Raw genomic sequence first — 25364 nt, 5'->3', positions numbered from 1 at the left:
GATGGCGGTGCTGGAAGGTCGGGGTCGCACGAGCAACGGCCGAGCAAAGTGCGAGCTAGCCGAGCACGCGAGCAAAGGAGAAGCAACACCGGCGATGAGCTGACCTTGGCTGGCTCGTGGTTACTCTCTAGCAAATTGGACAACCACCACGCTGGCTCAAGTGATGGCGGAGAGGCTGAGACGCGGCCTGGACGAATGGATGATGACATTGGACGATGGACGAAGGCGGAGCAACAGGGACTCACAGCTAGAGCAGCTCGCGTGAGATAGCACACTTCGGCGAGCGACGGCGGCCTCGGCTACTTCGGGGACCGAACGGTGGTGGCACGGCTTCAACGGCGTCAAGGGAGCTTCGGAGAACGTCGAGACCACACGAAACCGGCAGCTTGGCGAGCGCAGCAACATGTGTGCGGACGAACGGAGTAGCAAGCGTGAACGAGCCGTAACAGCGATGGCAACGGACTCCAGTGACGTGCGAGCGACCAGACGAGTGAATGGATGAGCAGTCAAAGGAACTGTCGTCCCTGGTCTTCTGCTCAGCCTCCCTCTCTCCTCTCCAACTCCCAAGGAAGAAGATGGAGATTGGAGTGAAATCCCCACTTTTTGAGAGCCAATTAGCACTTGCTACTTGTCAATTTCTTCTCCACTTTGGCCCCACCATGACATCACATGATGTCACACTCCACTAACTCAAATCCTCCATAACATCTTTTAATGGGTGCAATTTTTTTTTCCGCCGTGGCATAAAATTCAAAATCTTGTACAACACATTCTTTCAATTTCATTCAATTCTCTTCTAATTGAATCAAATTGAAGTTCATAAAATCAATCCAATGTCACCACACTTCAACTCACAAATTTACTAGACCATAGAACCATATTAAGTCCCAAAAGCACAACCAAAAGTGGGTCTACTAAATTCTCGAGCCAAATTAACCATACTTTGATTAATTTTCTGAAAAACTCGGTTTGCATGAAAAATCCTTCGAAGATGAGTCAATGTTCTTAAAATGATTTGTAACACACTAGGACTTCCAATTTTTGAATTCAATCTCAATTTCACGGTTAATTTTATTCCGGTACAATACTAGCGTGTCCTGATCTACCGTATGGCTTTAAGAATTTTTCATGCATTTGACCTGTGGTTGATTAATTCAAGCCACAACGTACATCTTTGATACATTGGCGACTCTTGATTGTCGTGGTAATCTCAATGTTTCAAATATGGACACAAGGTAACAAAACGACAAAAAAGCTAGTCTAGTGTTGATCTACAAGAATCGTGCAATCTGGTGGAATCACCCATACTTGATCACATGCCTTGGTCGAGTCGATCTATCTTTGGTTTCTAATCGATTTTTAACTATTCGGTAATGACCTTTGCAGATTGGCTCGATCGAAAGGTCGCTTCTTGGTAAAATTCTCGTGTTTGATGCATTATAATCTTTTAATGACTTCATTTGATAGACTATTTTTCAGATGAGTGGCTGACTCTTATGGAAAAGAACTATATGTGTGAAGATGAAATGCTCGTCTCATTTTATTAAAGACAGAATTAGAAAAATCACGATGTCACAGTTGGCGACTAGTGGTGAGGGCCCGCGAGCCTTTGCCCTAGATTTGGGCGAGAGTTGCAGCCCCTCGGCGGGCAGCGGCCCTTGGCCTGGTTGGGTGAGGGTCATCGACCCTCGTTGCCGGTCGGCCAAGGTCGCCGGCCCCTAGCTAGGGTTCGACGACCTCGGCCGACCCTCCCCTCTCCATCTTAGCCCTTCCCGGCGGTGGCAGGGAGGCCCTTAGCCGCCTCCCTTTTTTTTAATTATATATTTTTAAATATATTTTTAAATAATTTAGTTTTAAATTTAATTTAATTAATTTTTATATTAAATTTTTTACCACGTCAGTATAAAAAATGACATCGTTTTGCACTCGCTTTGTCGGAAAATTAACATATCAGCGTTTTGGCCATATTTTTGTCGGAGTAGCACTTAAGTGATCAATTTCTCTTCGATTTTAACACTTAAGTGTCACTTTTGTAACTTTTAACACTTAAATGTCCCTTTATGCCAACTTTTGACACTATAGGAGTTCGGGTGTCGGATTTTATGCATCAAATAAACCTGTGAAAGTGATGTGGGGAAGCAAATCAATATTAAGTGAGAGTACTTTCAAATGTAAAATTTTCTTTACCCATTGACCAAAATTATAAGAATTCCTTTTTGATTTTTTAAAAGTAAAATTGGATTATTTGTTTATGAAAAATGTTATTTGTAACGGGTAGTTCTATTTCAATCATTTTAACCAAACTACCAATAAATCAAATCCAAAATACCCTTTTATACATGTTGAAATAATGATCCACGGGTTAAAATGTTTAATCAATCAACGTTTAATCAATCAACGATGAGTATATTATCCCAATACATGATTTAGCATTACTTCTCAAATACTTAACCATTACTAAATTTAGACAAATGCATACATATTTCTCTCAGTATCGACCATTATGTGTAGATATTGTGAGTGGCGGGGAGACAATTGCAAATATATGATAGAGTTTGTAAACACACTTTATTTGTCAACCTGACTTAAGGTTGTTGGCTTGCTAAAGGAGACAATGTCTACCATCTCAACTGATAAATGTTTGTGATTCGTAAGGTATTTAGATTTCTGAATTTGGCTTAAAAGCCTTTTAGTTTTGTAAAAGGGTCATTGGGAATGTTATGGCTGTCTTTTGTCCAAGAAACTCAATTAGTATTGCATCTTTGTTTTGAAGACTTGCCTTAATATTGAGTTTGTAGAGAGAAGATGCTCTCCAACTATGTTGATGTTAACGCTATAAAATGTACTTAGTCATTGAAAAAAATGTGGAATAGTCAAAAGGGTCAAGATTGTTATGACATAGAAACATGATAAATGGGGCATTTGGTCATATGCGTAAGGTGCGTACTTTGGCTGAATATATTAGTAAAGATATGCGATTTAATTAAAAGCCTACGTTATCGATATGTGATTTAATCAAAGGCCTGTGTTATTTTGGTGTCCTCATGAATCCACATCGCATTAGCTATGTTGTCCTCATCTTTTGTATTTTATAATTGATATGGTGACTTGTCCATCTAAATTTTTGTAAAATTAATGTGGAAAATATTGGAACCTGCAAATTAAATCAATGCAAAATCACCACAGCAATAAGTCAAGAAGAAAAAACATTAGGAATTTGCATGGTTTGGTCTATGTGTTGGTAACTCCTTAACGAGAAGAGCTAGTAGCAAATTATTTACTAACAATTGGAGAATTTTAGCGTTAATAATTACTTACATGCTCGATTGTTTCCCATACTTAAAGTACACCAAAACCTATGGTCTTTACAAATAAACAACTCAATTGCAAGTAAAACTCACAGCACAATTCGAAACAAAAGCTCTTCATACAGTTGATCCAATAAGCATTTTTGACATTTTTCTCATTTATGTATTACCCAAATCTTTCATCTAAAACTCAACATTCAACTACCTTTTCAACACACCAATTTCATACAAAATCTTAACTATTCTCAATACGTCATCAAAAAATAATAATAGATAAATCAAAGATTCATCCTTCATAATCCTAAAGTAAGCTGTCCAACCGACTTTCAAATAATCTTGACTAATCATAAAAGCATTCAAATGATTATACCACTACTTAGGAGATTGTTTCCACCCATAAAATGATTTCTTTAATAAACAAACATGGTTTCCTAACTTAGAATAACAAATCCTTTTGGCTGCCTCATGTAAATCTACTCCTTCAACTTCTCCTAAAAAATTGTCATCTTGACATCCAGCTATTCCAGCTCGAGATCTTGTGTAGCAATTAAGGCAAGTAATATTCAAATATAAGGATTCCTTACAATAGAATAAAACACCTCATTTTAACCAATAATGCTCTCTCGTAGTGTACACCCCTCTACAACAAATCTCACCTTATACCTTAATGGCCTCTTTCCGTCTATAGATTCACTTGTTTACAATGATGTTTTGGCTCTTGGGTACTTTAACAAGCTGTCACATCTAGTTTCAATGGAGTGATTTCATCTATTTACTAATAACCTTTAGCCACTATAACGATTTAGCACTATCACCTCAAAATAAGTTACAATCAATGTGCGAGAGTAATATATGCACAATCACAATGTATATGTGGCCCAATTTACCTTCTTTATCTACTCATGACTATAGAGTGCTACAATTTTGCTAGCTGATTAATATCATTGATTTCAGGAATCACAATCTCATCTACAACCTCAACCTTTGTTATCTTTAAGGTTTCCTGAATTTTCAAGCTCTACTTCACTATTGACACCGTGATATATTTATTTTACTTGTCTTCTATCGAAACATAGTAATCTTCTCAAAGATCACATTTCCTTTGGGTGGTTGGGTGGTCAAAGATCACAATTCTGCTAATAAAAAAAATCAAAAGATCTAGGATTAGTGCACTAGTGGCCTTTGATCTCCTAATACATAATTAAAAAAAAAGAAGAAGATCGAAACCCAAATTATAGCGTCAAACTTTCCAAGTTCCTTTACTTTTACCCAAATCGAAAAGTTTTAGGTATTTTTTACACTTCTAAATAATGAGGAATTATAAGAAGAACATAAAGAAAGGATAAGCTAAAGGATAGATCTGTATTTATCTTGTCCATGAATTTAGTGCTCGTAAACCCATCAAGAGGGGAACCGATTGAAGAAGAGCCCAGAGGCTGCTCCTATTAGGCCCAAGAAAAGGACAGTCTCTTTCCATTGGTCGAGTGGAGGCCCACTGAGTTTAAGTGAGAGATAATGTTTTCCCACTTGTCAACGGCCCATTCGGTAACAGCACACGGCATGGTCTGATGATGTCGACAATTTATAGTTAGCGCACGACCTTTTTCTCTTTGTTTTCACCTGTTTTGTTTCTTACAGCTCTCTCTTTCGAATGTCACGCAGGCCACAACAGCCGAAGCTGAAACCCATTGGCATAATATACGTTTTGACCCCATCGTCTCCACCCCGTAGGAACTACGAGATCACCCAAAAAAAAAAGAAGCAAAATATCTTCTCTCTCTCTACTTTCTTTTTCTTAATTTTATCAAAAAAAGATAATCCTTCTGCCTCTTTGAATCTTCATTACCAAATTGACCATGCCGTTTCGGTTGAACCTGAATGCTTTGCTTTCCTCCTTATTTCTTTCCTTTTTTGTTTGCATTTCCTTTTCATGGGTAGCTCACACCATATTTGCCCTAAGTAGAAGATCGTTGAATTTCGAATGGTAAGGTCTTTTTTTTTTTTGTTCATTTTATGTTTGTGGCCACAAAATAAAGAGAGATCCGTCAGCTGCCAAATATCCTTTGCTTTCCTTCCAGGTTTTTTGTTTTTGCCTTTGCGCTCTCATCCCTCTTTAGGGTTTCTGAATTTATTGTGGTTCATTTTTCTGACGTAGAGTAGAGAAGCTTCCCCCTTTAATACCCTGGCAAATCTATAATCCTCCGACCTTTGATTGTGAAATCTTTATCCTGTGGTTTTTGCTTGTGTTCGAATGATGATATAGTTCATGTCTGTTTGGAAAAAAAAAAAGTGTGATTTGTCTTGCAGTGTTTTTAGCTTCTGAAGAACTTCAGTCTAAAGTTTAGACAATAGGAGGTGGATAAAAAGATAAATCTTCAGCTGGTTGACGCTGCCAAAGTCCCTGGTGAGTTATTATTTTTGATCGTTGAGGTATATTTGTTATGTTCATCGCTACGTTTGAGTACTTGCCATTCTAGGGTTGATAACCACCATGTATGTAGGAAGAATTTAATCATGGCGAGAGGCAAAGTTCAGATGAGGCGAATTGAGAACGCGACAAGCCGGCAAGTCACCTTTTCAAAGCGCCGGACTGGGCTACTGAAGAAAGCTTATGAGCTCTCAGTCCTCTGCGATGCCGAAGTGGCCGTGATCATCTTTTCACAGAAAGGAAGGCTTTACGAGTTCTCAAGCACTTCCGAGTACGTTCAAGTACCGATTTTATAATTTTTTGAGTTGATATTAGATGGGCAACGTGATTGAGCCATGTTGACATTCTTATGTCCAAAATGAGGGCACATGCACATATATACGCTGTGTGTTTGTGAAGTGCAAATAAGAGACAGCATCATGGCACGGGTTTTTTTTTTTTTCTTTTCTTATTCTGCTTCTTTTTCCTACCATTTTTGGTTTTGGTCAAGTGTTCAGTGCTATTCCCCTTCGATCATGGCCTAACCCACGATGATGACCAATCTAGTTCTCATTTTCGGACAATTTTTAAAAACATTGACTTTTATTCAAATATCCTAGTTGAAATTAGCTGAGGAAAGGAAGTATGAAACTATAAAATCTTCTCTTTCGCATTTGTTTGAATAGTCAATGCACTGGGGTGTACCTAATCAAATGGCTAGGTGTGGGGGATTAGCTGATCAAAGGCATTCATTGTGTACGCTGTGGCATTGGAGTTGGACTCCCTCTGTCTTAATGGTTCTTCTGAGGAAACGAATTGTTGAATATCTTGCAAGTACTGATCACCCCCAGCTACTTCACATGTTAGGAAAGTTAGTACTTTGTCTTGGGGGATGAAAACATAATTTGATGTTAGTGAAACTAGGGACTGATATTGTTTGGTCCTTCTGGTTTTGACAAGTAACAGTTCAGCCTTCCCCCCAATTCCACATTGATATGAAATGAACACGCCGTGTAGTGTTTTTTTTTTTTTTTTGAAGTGTTATAGGTGTTAAGGCTGCTTCTAGGGATTGATCTCCATAACTAATTCTTGGGGCATGATGATTAAGCGTATATGCAGTTAGGTATTATTCTACTCGAAGTAGATCTTTCCCAAACAAATTTGTATGCTTGGAAAAGTGTTGAAGAAAACCAAACTTAAGTTGAAAAGGGTGAAGCCTTTCAAACCATACCTTGTTTGATTCAGTTCGTTGTAATTATACCACTTAGACGTGAATTAAGACTATTTTATGTATCCTATGTGATAATAGCTATCTTACAAATCATAAAGATCCATGCTTCAAGTTTATGACCATAACACAAGGCAAAAACTATAAATTTCAACCCACTGGTGGGCAGCAATGTTGGTTCGGCTTTGGACACTTTATCGTAGAGGTCCCAAGGTCGAAATTTTGCAGCTTCTAACACATCTTAAGTGGAGAGCCATGGTGGTGGGGTGCTGTGCTAGCTTCCCCTCAGGTATTGATGCCTGGTCCGAGGTGCATTGCGAACTGTACGGGCCATGAGTTGGCTTATTGTAAGGGAAAGTCGAACCCGGCATATCCTGGGTGACCAAAAAAAAAAAAAACTAGAAATTTCATATGAAATGTATTATATTAGTCAGGAAATCAAATAATGTGTTACCTATCTACCGCCATAATCAAGAAGCATTTCAAATCAGGGTTCATTGAATCGAAACTTAAAGCATAACTAATCTCTCTTCTGAATCAAACAAAACCTGCAAAAGATTTTCAAGTTGATTTTTTAGTGGTACTTTAACCCTAAGCAAAAGCCTGTGAAACCAGTCCTGACATCTTCAACTTCAGGTTCTTTTAATTATAGGGTGCTCTGAAAGGTGAATAAGATTATGGGCTTGACTAGATTTGTGTAGGGGTGCTTTTATGGGATCGAGTGCATTCACCAGTATAATAGATTGAGGCTAATATGACACGACACACTGATCTCTTGGATTTCTTATAAATAGAGTATTTATGTCCAAAAGTGACTGCAATTGTACATGCTTGCCATTTTAGTTGCTCACCATGTAAGTATTCCCTCTTCTTCATTTACCGGGAAAAAAAGTACTTGAAGTCACAAGTTAAATGTACGTGCAACTGCTTGCTCTTACAATCTCTCTCTGAAGTAGTGAGTCCTTGTACTGCTTCACAATGATTTTACGAGCATCATGTGGTGTTCTTAGTTCTTACTAACATGGAGTGGCATGTAGAATATATTGAAGTATTTGGGCTTGGGCAAAAACAGTGCATTAGCTCACTCTGCGCTCACATTTAAATATACTTTGGGTGCGCATATAATATACTTTTATGATGTGAAATTGAACATTTACGCTAAAATTTGAAGAAAAATATTGCTGGCATGATTATTGATGCCGGAGCATTCCATTAATTCAGAACTAGTAAAATTAGGATACTTACAACCAACTACATTTAATTGTCATATTTTCAAGGTTTAGTAAATGCCATTTAAGTTTATGGCGTCCTTATTTAATTATAGTTATTTTCTAGTAAGACTTGTTTTGTCTTTCCTATAAGTCTTTTTGTCTTTTCAAGGAGTCTTGGTAATTACTCATGCTTGAAGAGTTGTTCCAAACTCATCTATATAAGCATGCTATGATGAATGAGGAGGTAGACTTGTTTTGATTCGTAACTTATTTAGACTTTGGCTTGAGAATAGTAAGGATTTTGTGTTTTGCTCTTATCTCTTAGATGAATTCCTATGAGTGGCAAGCGACCTATTCATTTAAGTTCTCATTTGTGTTACTTTCTACTTTTCTACACTCTCTCTAGCATCAATTATTTACAAAGTATAAGGTGGGCAACCAAGACTTTTCCAAGTACTTCAGATCGTTGCAAATTAGTTGCTGAGAGGCTAAAAGCTTCTTGCAGAGGCTTATGCTCCTTGCATATTCTGTTAGTGAGTGATGGTGATACATATTCACTGGAAGTCATGCATGATTCACAAAAATGATTATTAATTTGTTTATTGTTTGATTACTTTAGTTTTGACGATACCTGATTAATTTGGAGAATGTATTCCCAGTGGCTGAGCTCATATGTTATCTTTGCAAATTTTTCAGAATTCGAAAGACAATTGATCGATATCGTAGATCTACAAATGATGCGGCTACATACCAGGCTAGTATGGAACAATATATTCTGGTCAGTTCTCTAACCTTTCCATGATGATACATTAGTTGCATTCGTAAGCACATTATGTAGAGGTTAAGCAAGCTGAGCAGTTCAATTTTTATTCATTTTGCTGTATGTAAGAAAGCAACTTCCTCTGTTTTTTTTTTTCTTTTTTATTCTCCCGTGTGTGTGTGGATTAACATAGAACATCACATTACATAACTTATTTCAGGATGGGACTTAGAAAGAAGTCTATATATGAACACAAATGGCAAGAAATCCTATTTCCCCTACAATCTAGTAATATATACTTGTGTATACATAAATAGTCGCCTCGTATGCAAAGAATTACGCAACAATCTACTTGCATACATGATCTAGTGGATCACTAGAACCACAAAGTAGGGATCATACTAATGATGATGGTATCACTATACAAAGAGGGATAGAGTCAAGTGACATTCAACTTCTGAATACATCTTTAATGTGGTAAGTTTTCTATTAATGAGAGGGTGTATCCACGATAAGTTGTGGATAAACTTACTTTATGCCAAGTCAATTGTTGAATTTCTTTTAGATCAATTCAAGTTTTTCTCCTCTATTGCCCTCCGTATCACTGGCTTAATGAGACAGCCCCCTCACCCTTTCTAGGTAAATGCTTTTTATGTGAGGATACTTTTGAGAATTAGGGTTAGAAGAGAGATTTGAGCACTATTTATAGAGTTTCCAACTAGGTCTTCTCATTACGGCCAGGCTCAATTCGGCCCACACTAGCCAACCCCATATTAGATTAATTAAAAAACATTCTCTTTCACCTTAGACCAAACTCCATAAAATGGTAAATTATAATATCAATTAATATAGCCTACATCAGGAAAACTCTTCCACTGTTATGGTTGGATAAATGACCCGTAATATTATTGCAGCCTTACCACTGTTATTCGTGTGGTTTGGCAATGACTGGAAAGCAGAGAGGAGAAACTGCTGATATGTATAGAGAGAAAAATAGGTTTCAAGTTAAATATAACATTAAAAGTGCTATTTTGGTCTTTGTACATGTCCTGAAGACATTGACTGGTCCTCTAAAATTCTTTCAGCTTCTGAAATCCCACTCATCATCCACCACTTGGGCATTTACATCTTATTGTTTTCTTGAAGGAAGTCTTAAAATTGATTGTTGGTGTGAACGTATATGTATGTATTTACAGGTTGTAATAATACCGAATCGCGTTCTTGATAAGAACCCTACTTTTGATCTCAAGAATTACTGAGGTGGTAAGCCATAGAATTCACTATGGCAGCTACAAATTTTGCAAGAACGTTAGGGTTCTTATAGTACCAATCTTAGTTTTGCAGGATCCTGTGGTGTTACAGATTTGTTCACTATGATTGGTTTTATCCATTACTAATTTCAAATTTGTTTAGTTTGTATGGTTCCGTTCACTAGATTCATAAATATCACAATCTCCATATATGTGCAGCGTCTGAAGCAAGAAACCACTGATATGGAGAGGAAGATTGAGCTTCTTGAAGTTTCTCTACGGTCCACAAATTTTGAGACTTCTCTCTTATATATTGTGGATTGAAATGGATTCTTGATATCTAATTCCCTAAACTATGGTACTCCTTTTCTTTTTTACAACAGGAAGCTATCAGGACAATGTCTTGGATCTTGCTCGATGGACGAAATCCAAGAGATAGGGGATCAGCTCGAGCGAAGTTTGAGCAGCATTAGGGAAAGAAAGGTACATGTGTCTTTAGCATATTTGTCCTTTTCTCTGAGCGAAGTAGATGTCTTGAGAACTTTCATCGAATAGCCGTTGTGTTTGGAGGCATGGATATGGTGAGAAGGGAAAGAAAACAATGAGAAACAATTTCTCTCAAATAACTAACAAGACTGACCATATGCATACAGGAGCCAAAATACCAATTTCGATAGAGACTCTAATCGCATTGTAAGATTGAAACTGAGTAGACTAAACACATTAAATTTGGCGTCTAAAGGAGAGAATCAATTTTTCTCTAGGCAAACATGGCATTTTCTACCTTATATGAAAGAATGAAAGCACATTCACAAATCACACTCTTTTTCTTCATTGTTATTGACCTGTTCTTTTTTTTTTTTCCAATAAACTAGGAAAAGATCACGGTTACTCTTCCCAGAGTTATTTGGACGGCTCTATTGTTCGTTTTTCCAAAATAATTGGATAGTTTTTGGTGAACTTATGAAAGAGTTGTAAGTTACAAAAAACTCTGATAAATAAAAAGTTTCCAATCACCTGATTTCTAGGTAACTTATTGATAATTTACTAACACTTCTATGAAATCACCAACTCTTTTTAACAACGTGCAATTATCAATCTCTCTTATTTTTTTAGTAAATTTTATTTATTTATTCTTAACATTCCTTTAAATTTATTAGCTCTTATATATATTTTCAGATATTTCTTTGTATGACTTATAGACCTATGTTTTGCTTAAATCACTAACTCTTTTTGGTTACTAACTCTATTTGACTAACTTTATAGACTTATAGACTTATTTTTTGGGACTAACTTATGGTCTTTCTTAGTGCAATTTTTCCTGCTCTAACCCTTCCTTTGACTACTCTTGAGATAGTGGAAACATTGTCTTATGGTGGAGAGTGACGTCTACTCTCTCTTCTGTTTTATTTGCCAACAACTTCAGCAGATCTTTCTTCTCTTTATCACTTCCTTAGTTATAAAATAAATTCTGTTGAAAAAAATACTCTCACTCGTCTTCACCCTTCACTTATGAGACTCGTGCACACATAAATATTTGCCTTACTTATGAACCCAACTACAAATTACCAATCATAATTATAGGAGTTACTAACTTTTCTCTGATTAAGTAACCAACTAATTCAGTGTTACCAACTCTTCTTTGATTAGTTAACAAGTTTATTTGGTTTGGTTAGATAACTGGCTTTTCTTCTCTGACAAAAAAAAAAGTCATCGATCATTTTTTATAAATGATTTCTTGACACTTATTCACACAAATTGATACTTATAACACGAAATAATAGAATACCATGAGTTTTTTTATTATGTTAACCTTGCCGATTTCCATGTACTACTTCTCACTTGAACTATGTTTCTGGATAAGTTGCAAAGCATTGTCCTTTCATTACTACCGTTCATCATTTCAACTTATTTTCTCTCTTTTCTTTTTTTCTTACTTTGTAATAAGAAAGGCATGGGGACAACATGCACACACGAAAGTTAAAATATTTCTACGGAACTCTTTTACAGGCTCAATTATTGAACGATCAAATACAGCAGTTGCAAGCAAAGGTAAGTGGACAAATATGATGATTGCATATCCGATCTCATCAGGCGTTGTTAATTTCCTGGTTATATTAATCTAGCAACTTTATTTGGTTTACCTCAGGAGAGGTCTTTGAAAGAAGAGAATGCAAAGCTTCTTGCAAAGGTGTCGCCCTCTTTCCCATCGGTGCTTTAATTCCCTTCCTATTACTTGCCGTGCATCATCACTCTTCTGTGCATATATTAACTACTATCCAAAAACTTGGGAAACCTGCAATAGAATCTCTCAATAATTTTCATGTATGATCTAACAATGCAGTTTTATGATCTGCTAAGACCAGAAAGAGAGGTCTTTAATGATTAATAATGTTTTTTGCCCTAATGTTCTAATAGGCTTGTGTAGTGAAGAAGCTTGTTGCTTTTGTCCATCAAACCAATATTAGTAGATTGTGTGCTGTACAGTTTGTGGTGCTGGTTAAATTTGCTGGTCATCAATTTGTCCTGCTTTCTATTAGTCCCGGTGCTAAAACATTTAAAGAGTGCTGCAACATTATCCATTTTTATGAAAAGGACAATACATAATGAGAGATACTTAATTTCAGGGTTATGTACTGGTATTTATATTGAACCTTTCTCTATCAGTGAGGAGTTTTGTTTTTGATAGGGTAATTTAGAATGAGCAGATAGGTTGAACATCACCGAAGAATTCTACGATCTTGAGACCGTATGACCTGCTTGAAACTTAATACTACTTCTAAGCTACTAATCCAAGTTGAGAAAATTATCACCACACTGATAAATTTACTGTCACAAGATACAATTCTATTTTTCTTTTTTACATGGAATTGTAGACAAACTCAAATCTCTGTGTCCTTCTATGATCCCGCACTTGATCTGTTAAGAAAGTGATTGACTCCATAATGGAAATTACTAGTACAGAGTTACGAACTCATGCTGGGAAAACAAATTATATGGGAATTGTGATCAAGAGACACAACTGTGTATTGGACTATAGGACTGTAGATGGACCTAAATCTGTCTTTTTGTGCTCCCATGACCATTACTTGATATGCTTGGAAAGTTACTGACTTGAAAAGAAAAAAATTACTAGCACTAAGTTAGTGACCTACGTTGTGAATATCGCAATTTTGAGAATATTTATTTCATGGATGAATATATTGGGTTTTCCAACTGTGGACTTTAGATGCAGCAAAAGTTCTTAGTGAGCACATTTGGCATACATAATCACTTTTCGAGCTTTTTTTTTTCTTGTCTTTTTTGAGAACGGAAGAGAATCACTTCTAGAGTTTTTGGGATAAATTCAACTTTCCCGGTGAAAATATCACGAAGTTTGTAATTGCCAATGTGGCAATAAAAATTAGTAGCACAATGTTTTGAGTAATTAATGTTGAGAAAAGTACTACCCAACTTACCATCATCTTGTACAATTATATTCTTCTAACGTGGGATTGTTGAAGGACTGAAAGTTCCTATGTCTTTCTATGATTCTGTAACCATTAGTGGATTGTTTAGAAAATTCTAACTCGATAACAAAAACTAATAGCCTTTTAATATGACCATTGTTAAAAAAATTACAACATAGAATATGTTACTTTCATGAGATAGTCTGTACTTTAGACATTGACTATAGGTGGAACCAAAGCTTGTAGTCATGTCTGGCGTAGCTAGCCACTATTAGAGTTTTTTTTTTTTTTTCCAACCATGGACGAGAGAACCTCTTCTAGAGTCGGATGTTTGGAAAGTTGAGATCTCCTAGTGACCATTAATAGATCTTAGTGCATAGACAGATGCTTCGTCACCTAATTAGATCCCGTGAAAGGCTTGTTCTCTGCTTGTAAATCTCAAATTGCGTTGAAGCTTTTTCCCATTTTAATTGAGTGAAGGTTTCCAGGTTCTCCATCACCATTCAATTGCATTTTTCATTTTATTAAATTTAAAATAATTTTGGGTCCTTTCTTTCTTTCTTCCAATTTCAGTGTCTTGCAAATCCCGGGCAATCAACAACTCATCCGAGAGCAACAGCAATACATAGCCGGAGCAACCGGAGTACAGATGGTGAGACCAGATTGTTCATCGGATTGGCAGAGAGTTAAATTGGTTCGCCATCACCCTAATAATACATGTTCAATAGAATAAAATAAGAGTTGTGGCGATATAACTCAATGATATCTTTACTCAGCTAGATTCCCCTTAACACTGCCACGGCAACATATGCATGGTATTCATGGTAGTCATTTCCAAGATCCACGAGTAAGAATAGCGAAGGCAAAGAAAGATCAGATTAGAAATGAACGATGAACGATGACAGACATATATGAGGAAGATTCAGTGAAATGAAGGAAATAACTGCCTGCACCTTGGGCTTCACATTTGAGTTACACATCGGTTGATTCCAAGAAACAAACGTCTCTGTTGAGCATATTTTTGAATTGCTTGCGTGCATTTCAACAACATCATTGGATACCTCTTTGAGGTTTTCAATTTATTTTATTTTTGGGTCTGAGGACGCCTCTTTAAGGTTTTGTTTTTGGTCGGATACCCCTTAAAGGTTGGCTAAGCCAAAAAAATTTCATTCATCACCTCTATAATTTCCCTTAACGTAGACATAGGCAGACGTAAAGGTCACGGGCATCTGAAATATTCTGGAATCAAAATTGTAATGTTGCAACATGAGGCTACTTAGTAAATTTGTAACCCATCCTGTAACATCCCGATTTTTCAATTCTATTTTCAATAAATTGATACGAGCATTTTATTGGAACGCATATAGTTATTTTCATTAAGTCGGCCAATCATGTGAAAACTAGTCTATCGGATGAAGCCGTTAAGAAATTCTAATACAATAGATTCGAGAATTTAACTAGGAAGTCTTTCGACCAAACTAATCTACAAGAGTCATTTCGGCACAATTAAAAATCGATTAGAGACCGGAGATAGGTCGACTCGACAGAGGCATATGATCAGGTATGGGTGATTCCACCAGATCACACAATTCTTGTCGATCGACACTAGACTGACTTTTTTGTTGATTGGGTACCCAGTGTCCGTATTTAAAACCTTGAGATTACCCCGACAATCAAGATTGGTCAATGTGTCAAAGATGTACATTGTGGCTTGAATTAATCAACCACAGGTCAAATGCATGAAAATTTCTAAAAGCTGCCAAGTAGATTAGGACGCGCTAGTATCGTGCCGAAGTAAAATTAATCGTGAAATTTAGATTTAATTCAAAAATTGGAAGTTATGGCGTGTCACAAATCATTTTAGGATTATTGACTCATCTTCGGAAGATTTTTCATGCAATCAGAGTTTTTTAGCAAATTAATCAAGAAATGGCTAATTTGGCTCGAGAAATTAATAGGCCCGCCCTTGGTCATGCTTTTGGGACTTAAGTCGGTTTTATGGACAAGTGAAGATGTGAATTGAAGTGTGGTAACATTGGATTAATTTTATGGACTTCAATTTGATTCAATTGGAAGAGAATTAAATGGAATTGAAGAAGTTGTTGTACAAGATTTTATGCCTTGGCGGAAAATGAAATTTGCACCCATTGGAAGATGTTGTGGAGGGTTGAGTTAGTGGAAGATGATATCAGGTGATGTCATGGTGGTTGGGCCAAATTGAAGGAGATCTTGACAAGTGGATAGTGGTGATTAGCTCTTGGAAAGGTGGGATATCACTTCACCGATCTCCATCATCTTCAACCTTGGTCTTTGCTTTTGAATTTGGAGGAGAGAGAGAGAAGCAAGCAGTTGGAACCAGCAACCCTGACACCACCCCCTTCGTTCGCCCCTCCGTCCGCTCACTCGATGCTGCTGCACGTCACCGCTCGTTCGCGCGTGCCGTCCCGTGTGCAAGTTGTTTTGCCCTCCCGTCACTGCTTCGTTCGCCACCTAGCATCATCGTCCGACCGTCTAATCGCTCGTTCATTGTCGCCAAGGTTGCCAGAGGCCCGCCTAGCTGCTGTGACCCATCGCTCGAGCTACCGCCTTTCCCTTTCGCCAGTTTCACGTCAAACCGACCACTGTGCCGCCCTCCTCCGAGCTTGGTCAGTAGCTAGAAGTTCCAGCAAGATCCGGTTCTTCAAGGCTTACTTTGGACGCCTTTTGGTTCTCATTTGATGTTGCTCCGTGTAGATTTGTCGACCGCCTCACCGTTAGCTTCGCTGGAGACTCACTGGAGAGCAATTCCGATGAGTTTAGCTCACTAAATCTTTATTAGAGGGTTAATGATGCCTTAAGTGTGTTTAGCTTAGGTTGATTGAGATTAGGTTGGTAGATAGATTTATTTAAATGTGGATTAGATTAAGAGATGTGATTTAAGTAAAATATGTTTAATTAGGGTTAAATGATTGTTTAGATTAGAATAACTCATGATTAGACATAAATGTTTTACTTTTGATTTAATTAAATATTTTGAAATTTTTTATTAACTTAATAAATATATTATGTTCGAAATTATTAAAATAATATTATTTAATTAATTTTCGGAATAAATTTAATTATTTATTAAATTCCAAAAAGTTTGTTAGGACCCTAAATTCTCAGAATTTCGTGTCAATCGCTGCTATGTGCTCAGATTTTGAATGTAATGATTGGATATTGCAAATTGGATGTTGATTGTGAAAAATATGGATTATTATTTTAATGGAAGCCTTGAATGAAATGCAAAGTGCCTTGGGCTGAGTATGAATTATTATGTGATAATTAAGAGGAATTATCTTGAGCTATTGAGTTGGATTTGCATACAACGGATGTAGATTGCAGTTGATTCTGAGCCCATGCTCTTTTGGAAACGCCGTCGACGTACTGATGAAGCTGCGCTCCAAGGTGGGGAGGCGATGCCTAGCTATATGCCAGTAGATGACTGAACTGCGAGTAGGCTATGCCCTTGTGTGGTAGTAACTAATAATTGAAACGCTTGCTGTGATTTGTGAATTATGTGAAATTGATTGTGTTCCAATGGTTTAAGTTCTTACTACTACATGTGATTAAGTGATATGAATTGTACCAACATGTAGAAAGGAATTAAGACGAGATAAGTCTTCTGTGCTGTGTGGCTAGGCCACTCTTGAACGTATTTTCTTTCTAATAGGGGTTTAGGAGGGGTGAACTTTTTGAAACAATGTCTCATCCCGTTGTGGGAAAAATATTTCAGGGCCGTAGATGGCAGGACCTCCTGAGAAAAATGGCATTCTAGTGCACATTGTCGAGTAGGTGCACAATTTTCCTGACCCTGGAAGTCATTGGGTGTCACGCCCCGATCCTCGGGCACGCACACATCATTGGTCGATTTTATAATGCGATATCCCAGGACTAAGTATCGCTGACCCTTTTTTTTTTATTAAGCACATGCAGAAGTAGTTATAAATCCCCAGAGAATAAAACAATGTGATAGAAAAGTAAGACCATATTTTTCACATTAAAATCCACAACCGACCCTTTATACATGGCATAACTCAAAATCTATTCACAATACTACTCATAACTTTATAGTCACACTATTCACATTTAGACATGATTCACAAAAGAGGATGGGATCATAGTCCTTATCTAGGTCGTACTCGGATCATCATTAGGGTTCTCCTCCAAGTACTCCTCTTCAGTTTCTTGCTCCTTAGGCTCCTCATCAGGGTCCTGAAATGTTGTCACAACCCGGGATGAGACTACGTCTCAGTAAGTTTTATCCCACTAAGACTCGATTAGAAAACAAATACGCTAACCAGGCTGCCTATACACGCACGATTCAAAGGACTTACCTTGGCCTCAGATTCCACCTGCATATTAGCACAGTTCAATAAGCACCCAAGCAATTACATCACAAATCAATATCTCGATCGATCGACTTAGTCGATTTCATGTCAATTCAACCATTCCCTAGTAGTTTCCCTTATTCAGCCTCAAATTGTTCTCACGATTTCACAAGCATAGTCTACCACTTTTCTTGGCAACAAATTACCGTCCGAAGAACACGACCTATCATTAGGTAGCAAATTATGGCCTAATGGGCGCAACCTTTAATAGGTGGCAATTTACAGCCCAACGGGCGCGACCGACTCCAAATTCGATGGCAAATTTCAGCCCAACTGACAAAGCCATACTTCGGCGGCTTCCAAGGTTCAACTCACAACCTCTCACAGTCAAATTCTAATTGAATACCGACATTGATCAATCTTGGGATAAATCCCCACATACTCATCAACTCACTCAATTTTCATACGATATTAACATACCTGATGGATCTTAGCCAAGAGTATATTCAAATTACTCTGACAAACTTCTCCGCTTAACAGCCCATTAAAGCATTATTGACACTAAACAATCATACTCAGCCATCCACAACTCAATTACTCAATCTTAATCAATTTAGGAAAAATTCTTCAAATTGTACAATCAATTCAATTCAACACAATGTAGAGCTCAAATAAATAAATGGACTGCACCACAACAATCAGCACAAAATTCTAGTCACCGGCCATTCCGGTTGAATTTCAAGAAAAATAATTAATTAAATAATGAATTTCGAAAATTAATTATTAATTAGCAATAAACCAATTTAGGCCTGTAATGCCTAATTGGCACCCGAAATGGGTCGATTTAAATCTCGATATGCATTCAATAAATAATAGTACGTCTCTACTTGCTAATGACTATGTCTAACCACCTAATATACATCATTAAGTCACTAATTTAATTGTTCTAAACTAATTTAACCAACTAATTGCACTTAATTAAATCTAATCAACCCTTAAGTATCATTAGTCTACTAAGTAAGGATTAGTGAGATTACTCACTTGATTAAAAGTGGGGATCGGGACACTGCGACGGCGGCCAAAATCCCAACTTTCGGCAATGTCGGCGGACACTCGAGCCGGGCCTTAAACTTGGACCAACAAATCTCAGCCCAACTAAGATTTGTTCTTGCTTTGGGCTAGACCCAAGTTGGGTTGGGCCTGCTGAAGATGGGCTGCTCTTAATCAACTTGGGCTGGCTTGCGGGGAATTGGGCTTGGAGATGCCAAACTGCGGGCTGTTATTGGGTCACCTAAAATGATCAATTGCTGGACTAAAGTTGTTGGAATTCTAGAAGATGATGGGCCCGCTAGGTTGAAGACGCTGGGCCGCACAAGGAAAGAAGTCGCTGCAAGCTTTTGAGATATTTGGGCCGAGGATCTGCGAGCGAAGGGAACGTGTGGCTTGGACGGCAGCTGGCTTGAGGCTTCACTAGAAGTTGTTGCTCATGAAGGCTTCACTGGAGGAGGCGTTGGACGCGTGCAGCTTCACTGGACGTACGTAGGAGTTGCGGGTCAACTAAGGGGCTTCGGTGGCTTGTTGTTGACTGGGAAGGGCAGCTGTGGACGAGTGGGTCGGTGCTGCTTCGGTAGGATGAAACAGGCGGAGATAGGATGAACTTCCGTGGAGTAATGGAGCTTCCAAGGTCCACGGCATGGGCGCAAAGTGAGCTTTGGTGGACCGAGCATGAGGTGTGCTGGCGTGAGTTGAGTGAGGAGAACACTAGATGGAGCAGCTTCTGCCATGAGTTGCTTTGATCGGTAGTGCTGGACAACGCACAAAACCGAAAGAAAAAGAAGGGCTTCGGTCGTTCGTGGACTTCAAGAAGTTAACACGACAACTCTTGTTGAATAACTTTGACCCATCGAGGATAGACATGAGACAAATGGCAGCAAGAAGGTTCGGTGGATGAAAATGCAAAGGGAATGAAAATGAAAGCTTCGAAGGCAAAAAGGGAATGAGTAGCAACGAAGAAGGGAGAGAGAGGCTAAGCTTGCGGTTGTCTTGCGTGAGAGAGAGAAAAATCAAAGCCAAAATATGTCCATTAAATGTTTGGTCTCCCATAGGCTCCAAACTTATCCCTTTTGTCCCCTTAAAAGCCCTCAATCTTATCCTACAAGTCTCCAATTACTTTCTTGTAGATAATCCACCAAATAATCAAATTGAAGCCCCAATATTCTGCTCTTTTTTTCCAATTTCGAAATTCACCAATTAAATTTCAATTTCTTCACTCAATTTCCCAAATTGACATCCGATTTTGATGAAGAAAAATCCCAAACAATTTTTTGTAAGTCTCTAACACTCAAAGGCTTAGCTTGAAAGTCCAAACTCACTTAAATTCAGCCCATACGAATTTCCGTTAATTTTCCGCGACGTCCAAACCGATTTTTCGTAAAAATCTCGGAATCTCCGAAAAACCTTCTGAGATTGAGTCAACTTTCCTAAAATAGCTCGTCACACCATAGAACTTTCAATTTCTGAAATTGGGTTCGAATTCACAGTTAATTTTCATTCAACACGTTTTTAGCGTGACCTAGATTACCGGGTAACTTTTAGAACTTTTCAGTGCAAATGACCCATGATCGATTTTTTTTAGTCACAAGAACCCACTCGACTCAATGACGACTTTTGATTGTCGTGAAAATCTCAATAATTCAAATATGGATACAGGGTACCAAAACGATAAGAAAATCAATCTAGTGTTGGTCGACAAGAATTTTCCAATTTAGTGGTGTCACCCATGATTAGCCACACATCTCCGTCGAACCAACCTATTTCTGATCTCAAATCGACTTATATCTATGCCATAATGACCTCTAAAGATGAACACGGTCAAGTAATCGATTCCTAGTCGAATGCTCAAGTCTATTTGCCTTTAAATTTCGTAATGGTTTCCCCAGATAGTCTAGTTATCTCTAGGATGATCAATTCTGAGGACAGCTCTATCGACGCGTCAATAAAATGCATGATTTATTCAATTGAAAACATGACCGAAAATCTGGGATGTCACAACTCTTCCACTCTTATAAAAATTTCGTCCTCGAGATTTAAACCTTTATTAATCCTTAAACAAAAAGGTGGGGGTATCGTTGTCTCATCTAGTCTCAGTTTCCCTGGTTGCTTCTTCAGTCTCGTGGTGTTGTTAAACCATTTTGACCAATGGGACCTTTTTGATACACAGACTCTGATCTTTCAGATCCACAAGCTGGATCGAACTTTTCATGTACGACACTCTATCGTCCACGCCTAATTCTTCAAGATTTAGCACGTGGGTCATATCAGGCTTATATGTCCTCAACATTGACGCGTGAAAGACGTCATGCATTTGTGCTCACTTCGGCGGCAATGCAAGACGATACGATCAGATCCCGCTTTCTTTCAGAATCTCAAAAAGGACCTACGTACTTCGATTTCAATTTTCCCTCCTTGCTGAAACGCAAGGTATCCCTCATTAATGACACCTTTAGAAAATGTGTACTCACCAATTTAGAACTTTTGGGGTCTTCAATGTCAACAATTCAATTATTCTGGCAATTCTGAGCGGTCTGTACTCTAGCACTAATCACGGCAATTGCAACTACTGATTGCTGAACTGACCCTTAGCCTGTGATTTTTCTTTCTTTGATCTCATCTCAACAAACTGAAGTTTTGCACACTCTGCTCTGTTCTGCCTCAAAAGCAATTATCTGATTGATCTACTGAAACTGGGAACCTCGGTTCTAGATCCGATATAAGTTTGTCACTAGTACTCCATGTAGATGAACTGTCTGACACACATACACTTCGGCATGCCTATTCCAATCAATATCCTTCCATACAATAATAAAGTGGGCCGACTTCATCGATTTGTCGACTATTACCCCAACTGGAGTCATTATTCCTCTGACTCCTTGGTAAACCTATCACAACATTCCATCATATATACTTCCATTCTCACTAGGGACTCGAGTGATTGGAAATGTTCTCTCGACTTGCATTACTAAACTTTCACTTACTAGCAAATTTGACACTTGCAACCTGTCTAACGATAACTATCTTCATATCGGTCTACCTACCTCCCATTGTATGGTCGAATACTGCAACTATTATAGTGAATTCTTGACAAGGTCTCCTCCTCAAGTTCCGTACTGTTTGACACTTATCATCACTTACGATACCTCAACGTTCCATTTTCCGAAATCTTAACGTCAACTTTTCCCTTACCGGTATCCTCTTGCGGGATTTTCTAAACATTCTGATTTGTCAACTAAAGCGTCTTTCCAGGGTGATACAGGACATCTCAATCACTATTCTTCTAAAATTCTAACTCATAACGTTGTCTTTGATATAACATCCTTCAACGGATTAAACTATATCACATTGCAACAACAATTCCTTATAGCAAAAGCTCATCGAGTTAAACCTTTTGATATATAGTATCAAAGTTATACATAGGCAAAGGGTTCGATTACAACTGTAACTAGTGATTCTACTTTATATGACTTCATTATAACAACTGAAGTTTCATAAACTTAACCAAAATTCTGCTGCGCCACTCTGATATAATTGTTCTGGGAACATTGCCCTTTTTCCTCAGTGCATAACTCGATTCATCTCTGAACTGGTGGTCCATTCGTGATTACGTCAAGCACAGCTTCGGCCTAACCCTGCGTAATAGCATACATGGTGCCCTGAACTGGAGGTCTCAGTTGTCCTCCTTGTGGTACGCTTTGAGGGGCATACCCTTAGATCTAGGCCATCTGCGGCGGTGGTGGCAATTGATGCGGTCTCCCCTGTCTTCTGGGACAGTCCCTGACTATGTGACCCGGCTGGCCACATCCAAAACAAGTACCCGGTCTAGAATGGCATGGGGTGGATCCGTGTTGCCTTCCACATAAGCGACACACACCATTTTGGCTAGACCCTGTCTTTCCGATTCCACCCTCCCTAATGGGCAAAATTCGGAATCTGTTTCCAGGCATAGGCCTCTTTCCTTGGTGGATGTCGTCTCTATGAAAACTGAACCTTGATCCAGACAAGGCGGCTCTGTCTTTTTGATTCTTCTCAATTTTCTAAGCTCTCTGATACAGATCATTGTAAGTCTTCAGATCCAGAAGGACTAAAGCACTCCTCATGTTTGGTCTAAATCTATCTCTGAACCTTCTCGCTCGATTCACATGGTTCTCGATTAACTCAAGGGCATATCGCGAAAGTTCAGCAAACTTCGCTTCATACTCATTAACAAATAGGGAATCCTGACGAAGATGTTGAAATTCTGCCATCTTCACCTCTCTGGCAGTCTCAGAGAAATACTTATCATTGAAGGTTTCACGAAAAGTGTTCCAATCCTGAACAGCACTCTCCGAAAAGATCGTTTCACGGATAGTCATCCACCAAGTGTTTGCAACTCCATCCAGCTGGTAAGTTGCTAACATTACCTTCTCAGTCTCGCTGCACATCAGCAGTGCAAATGCCTTCTCGAGCTTCTGATCCTATGAAGAAGCAGCTTTGGGATCTCCAGACCCGGTGAACAACGGTGGATTTCGTCTTAGGAAATGCTCCACTAGCTTATGGATTGTTCTTGCAGCGACCACTATCCCCGGTGGACCTTCAACATTCATGGCGGTTGGAGCAACGACAGGTGCGACTGCAGATGCGGTAGTAGGGGCGGCTCCAATGGCTGCGGTAGTTGCAGCAACCTGAGCAGCGACTTCAACGGTAGCGGCTTGCTGATCCATTCTAGTACCCATTACTTCAAGAACACGCAAGATCCCATCCACCCTAGGATCATTAGAGGCTACTACCTCGATATTTATGACAGGTGGAATCACTCCACTCGCGCTAGCCTGTGCTGGCGCTCGACCACTTCCACATCGGGTCTCGACACTAGTCAGAGCTTTACCCCCGAATAATGACCCTACTGGTCCTCTTTGCAGGAGTTCTCAGCTCCCAATAGCTCATAGTGTAGCTTTACTCAACTAACACCTGTTTCAAATTCAACATCGAATTAGAAACGGAGCGATCCAAACAACAAACAATTTTAGCACTTAGCTAACACAAACATGCACGAGCATGAATTTAAAGGCATTTCCTACTAACTATCCCGTGGTCAACGCTCCTTATCACTCTAATCTTGAACTTCGCTTTGATACCACAAAAAGGGGATGTCACGCCCCGATCCTCGGGCACGCACACATTCTTCTACTTGGTCGATTTTATAATGCGATATCTCAGGACTAAGTATCGTCAACCCTTTCTTTTATTAAGCACATGCGGAAGCAGTTATAAATCCCCAAACAATAAAATAATGAAATAGACAAGTAATGCCATATTTTTGACATTGAAATCCACAACCGAACCTTTATACATGGCATAATTCAAAGTCTATTCACAAGACTACTCATAACATTCTAGTCACACTATTCACATTTAGACATGATTCACAAAAGAGGATGGGATCATGGTCCTCATCCGGGTTGTACTCGGATCATCATCGGGGTTCTTCTTCAAGTACTCCTCTTCAGTTTCTTGCTCCTCGGGCTCCTCATTAGGGTCCTGAAATGTTGTCCCACAACCGGGATGAGACTACGTCTCAGCAAGTTCTACCCCACTAAAACTCAATTAGAAAACCAATATGCTAACCAGGCTGCCTATACACACATGATTCAGAGGACTTACCTTGGCCTCAGATTCCATCTGCATATTAGCACAGTTCAATAGGCACCCAAGCAATTACATCACAGATCAATATCTCAATCAATCGACCTAGTCGATTTCATATCAATTCGACCATTCCCTAGTCGTTTCCCTTATTCAACCTCAAATCATACTCACGACTTCACAAGCATAGTCTACCACTTTTCTTGGCAACAAATTACAGTCCAAAGAACACGACTTATCTTTAGGTAGCAAATTATGGCCTAATGGGCTCGACCTTTAATAGGTGGCAGATTACGGCCTTATCAGGCGCGACCCCTATTGGGTGGCAAATTACGGCCTTATCAGGCGCGACCTTTAATAGATGACAATTTATGGCCCAATGGGCGCAGCCAACTCCAAATTCAATGGCAAATCTCGGCCCAACTGGCATAGCCATACTTCGACGGCTTACGAGATTCAACTCACAACCCCTCACAGTCAAATTCTAATTGAATACCAACATTGATCAATCTTGGGATAAATCCCCACATACTCATCAACTCACTAAATTTTCACACGATATTAACATACCTGATGGATTTTTGACTTTAAACAATCATACTCGACCATTCACAACTCAATTACTCAATCTCAATCAATTTAGGAAAAATTCTTCAAATTGCACAATCAATTCAATTCAACACAATGAAGAGCTCAAATAAATAAATGGACTGCACCATGACAA

The 25364-nt window shown here is 38.6% G+C and overlaps 1 protein-coding gene across 7 annotated transcripts in view; it reads left to right on the top strand.

Annotated features, from left to right (window-relative positions):
• The first annotated feature begins 4958 nt into the window (after nt 1–4958).
• Nucleotides 4959–25364, top strand: part of LOC104424371 (MADS-box protein AGL42) — a 40504-nt gene continuing 20098 nt past the window's right edge. Inside the window, exons 1-8 of one of the 7 annotated variants that reach the window (XM_039305590.1) lie at nt 5305–5712; nt 5810–6007; nt 8851–8932; nt 10384–10445; nt 10548–10647; nt 12117–12216; nt 12314–12355; nt 14187–14700. In XM_039305590.1, the coding sequence (XP_039161524.1) occupies nt 5823–6007; nt 8851–8932; nt 10384–10445; nt 10548–10647; nt 12117–12216; nt 12314–12355; nt 14187–14242 (627 nt within the window). In that variant the 5' untranslated portion in view covers nt 5305–5712; nt 5810–5822 and the 3' untranslated portion in view covers nt 14243–14700. The other 6 variants (XM_010036766.3, XM_039305589.1, XM_039305585.1 and 3 more) reach the window with 6 other exon arrangements.

The sequence above is a fragment of the Eucalyptus grandis genome, chromosome 11 (genome assembly GCF_016545825.1).
Source record: "Eucalyptus grandis isolate ANBG69807.140 chromosome 11, ASM1654582v1, whole genome shotgun sequence".
Classification (NCBI taxonomy): Eukaryota; Viridiplantae; Streptophyta; class Magnoliopsida; order Myrtales; family Myrtaceae; genus Eucalyptus; species Eucalyptus grandis.
The sequence above is the reverse complement of the archived record's forward strand: the minus strand, read 5'-3'. Positions and strand labels throughout refer to the sequence as shown.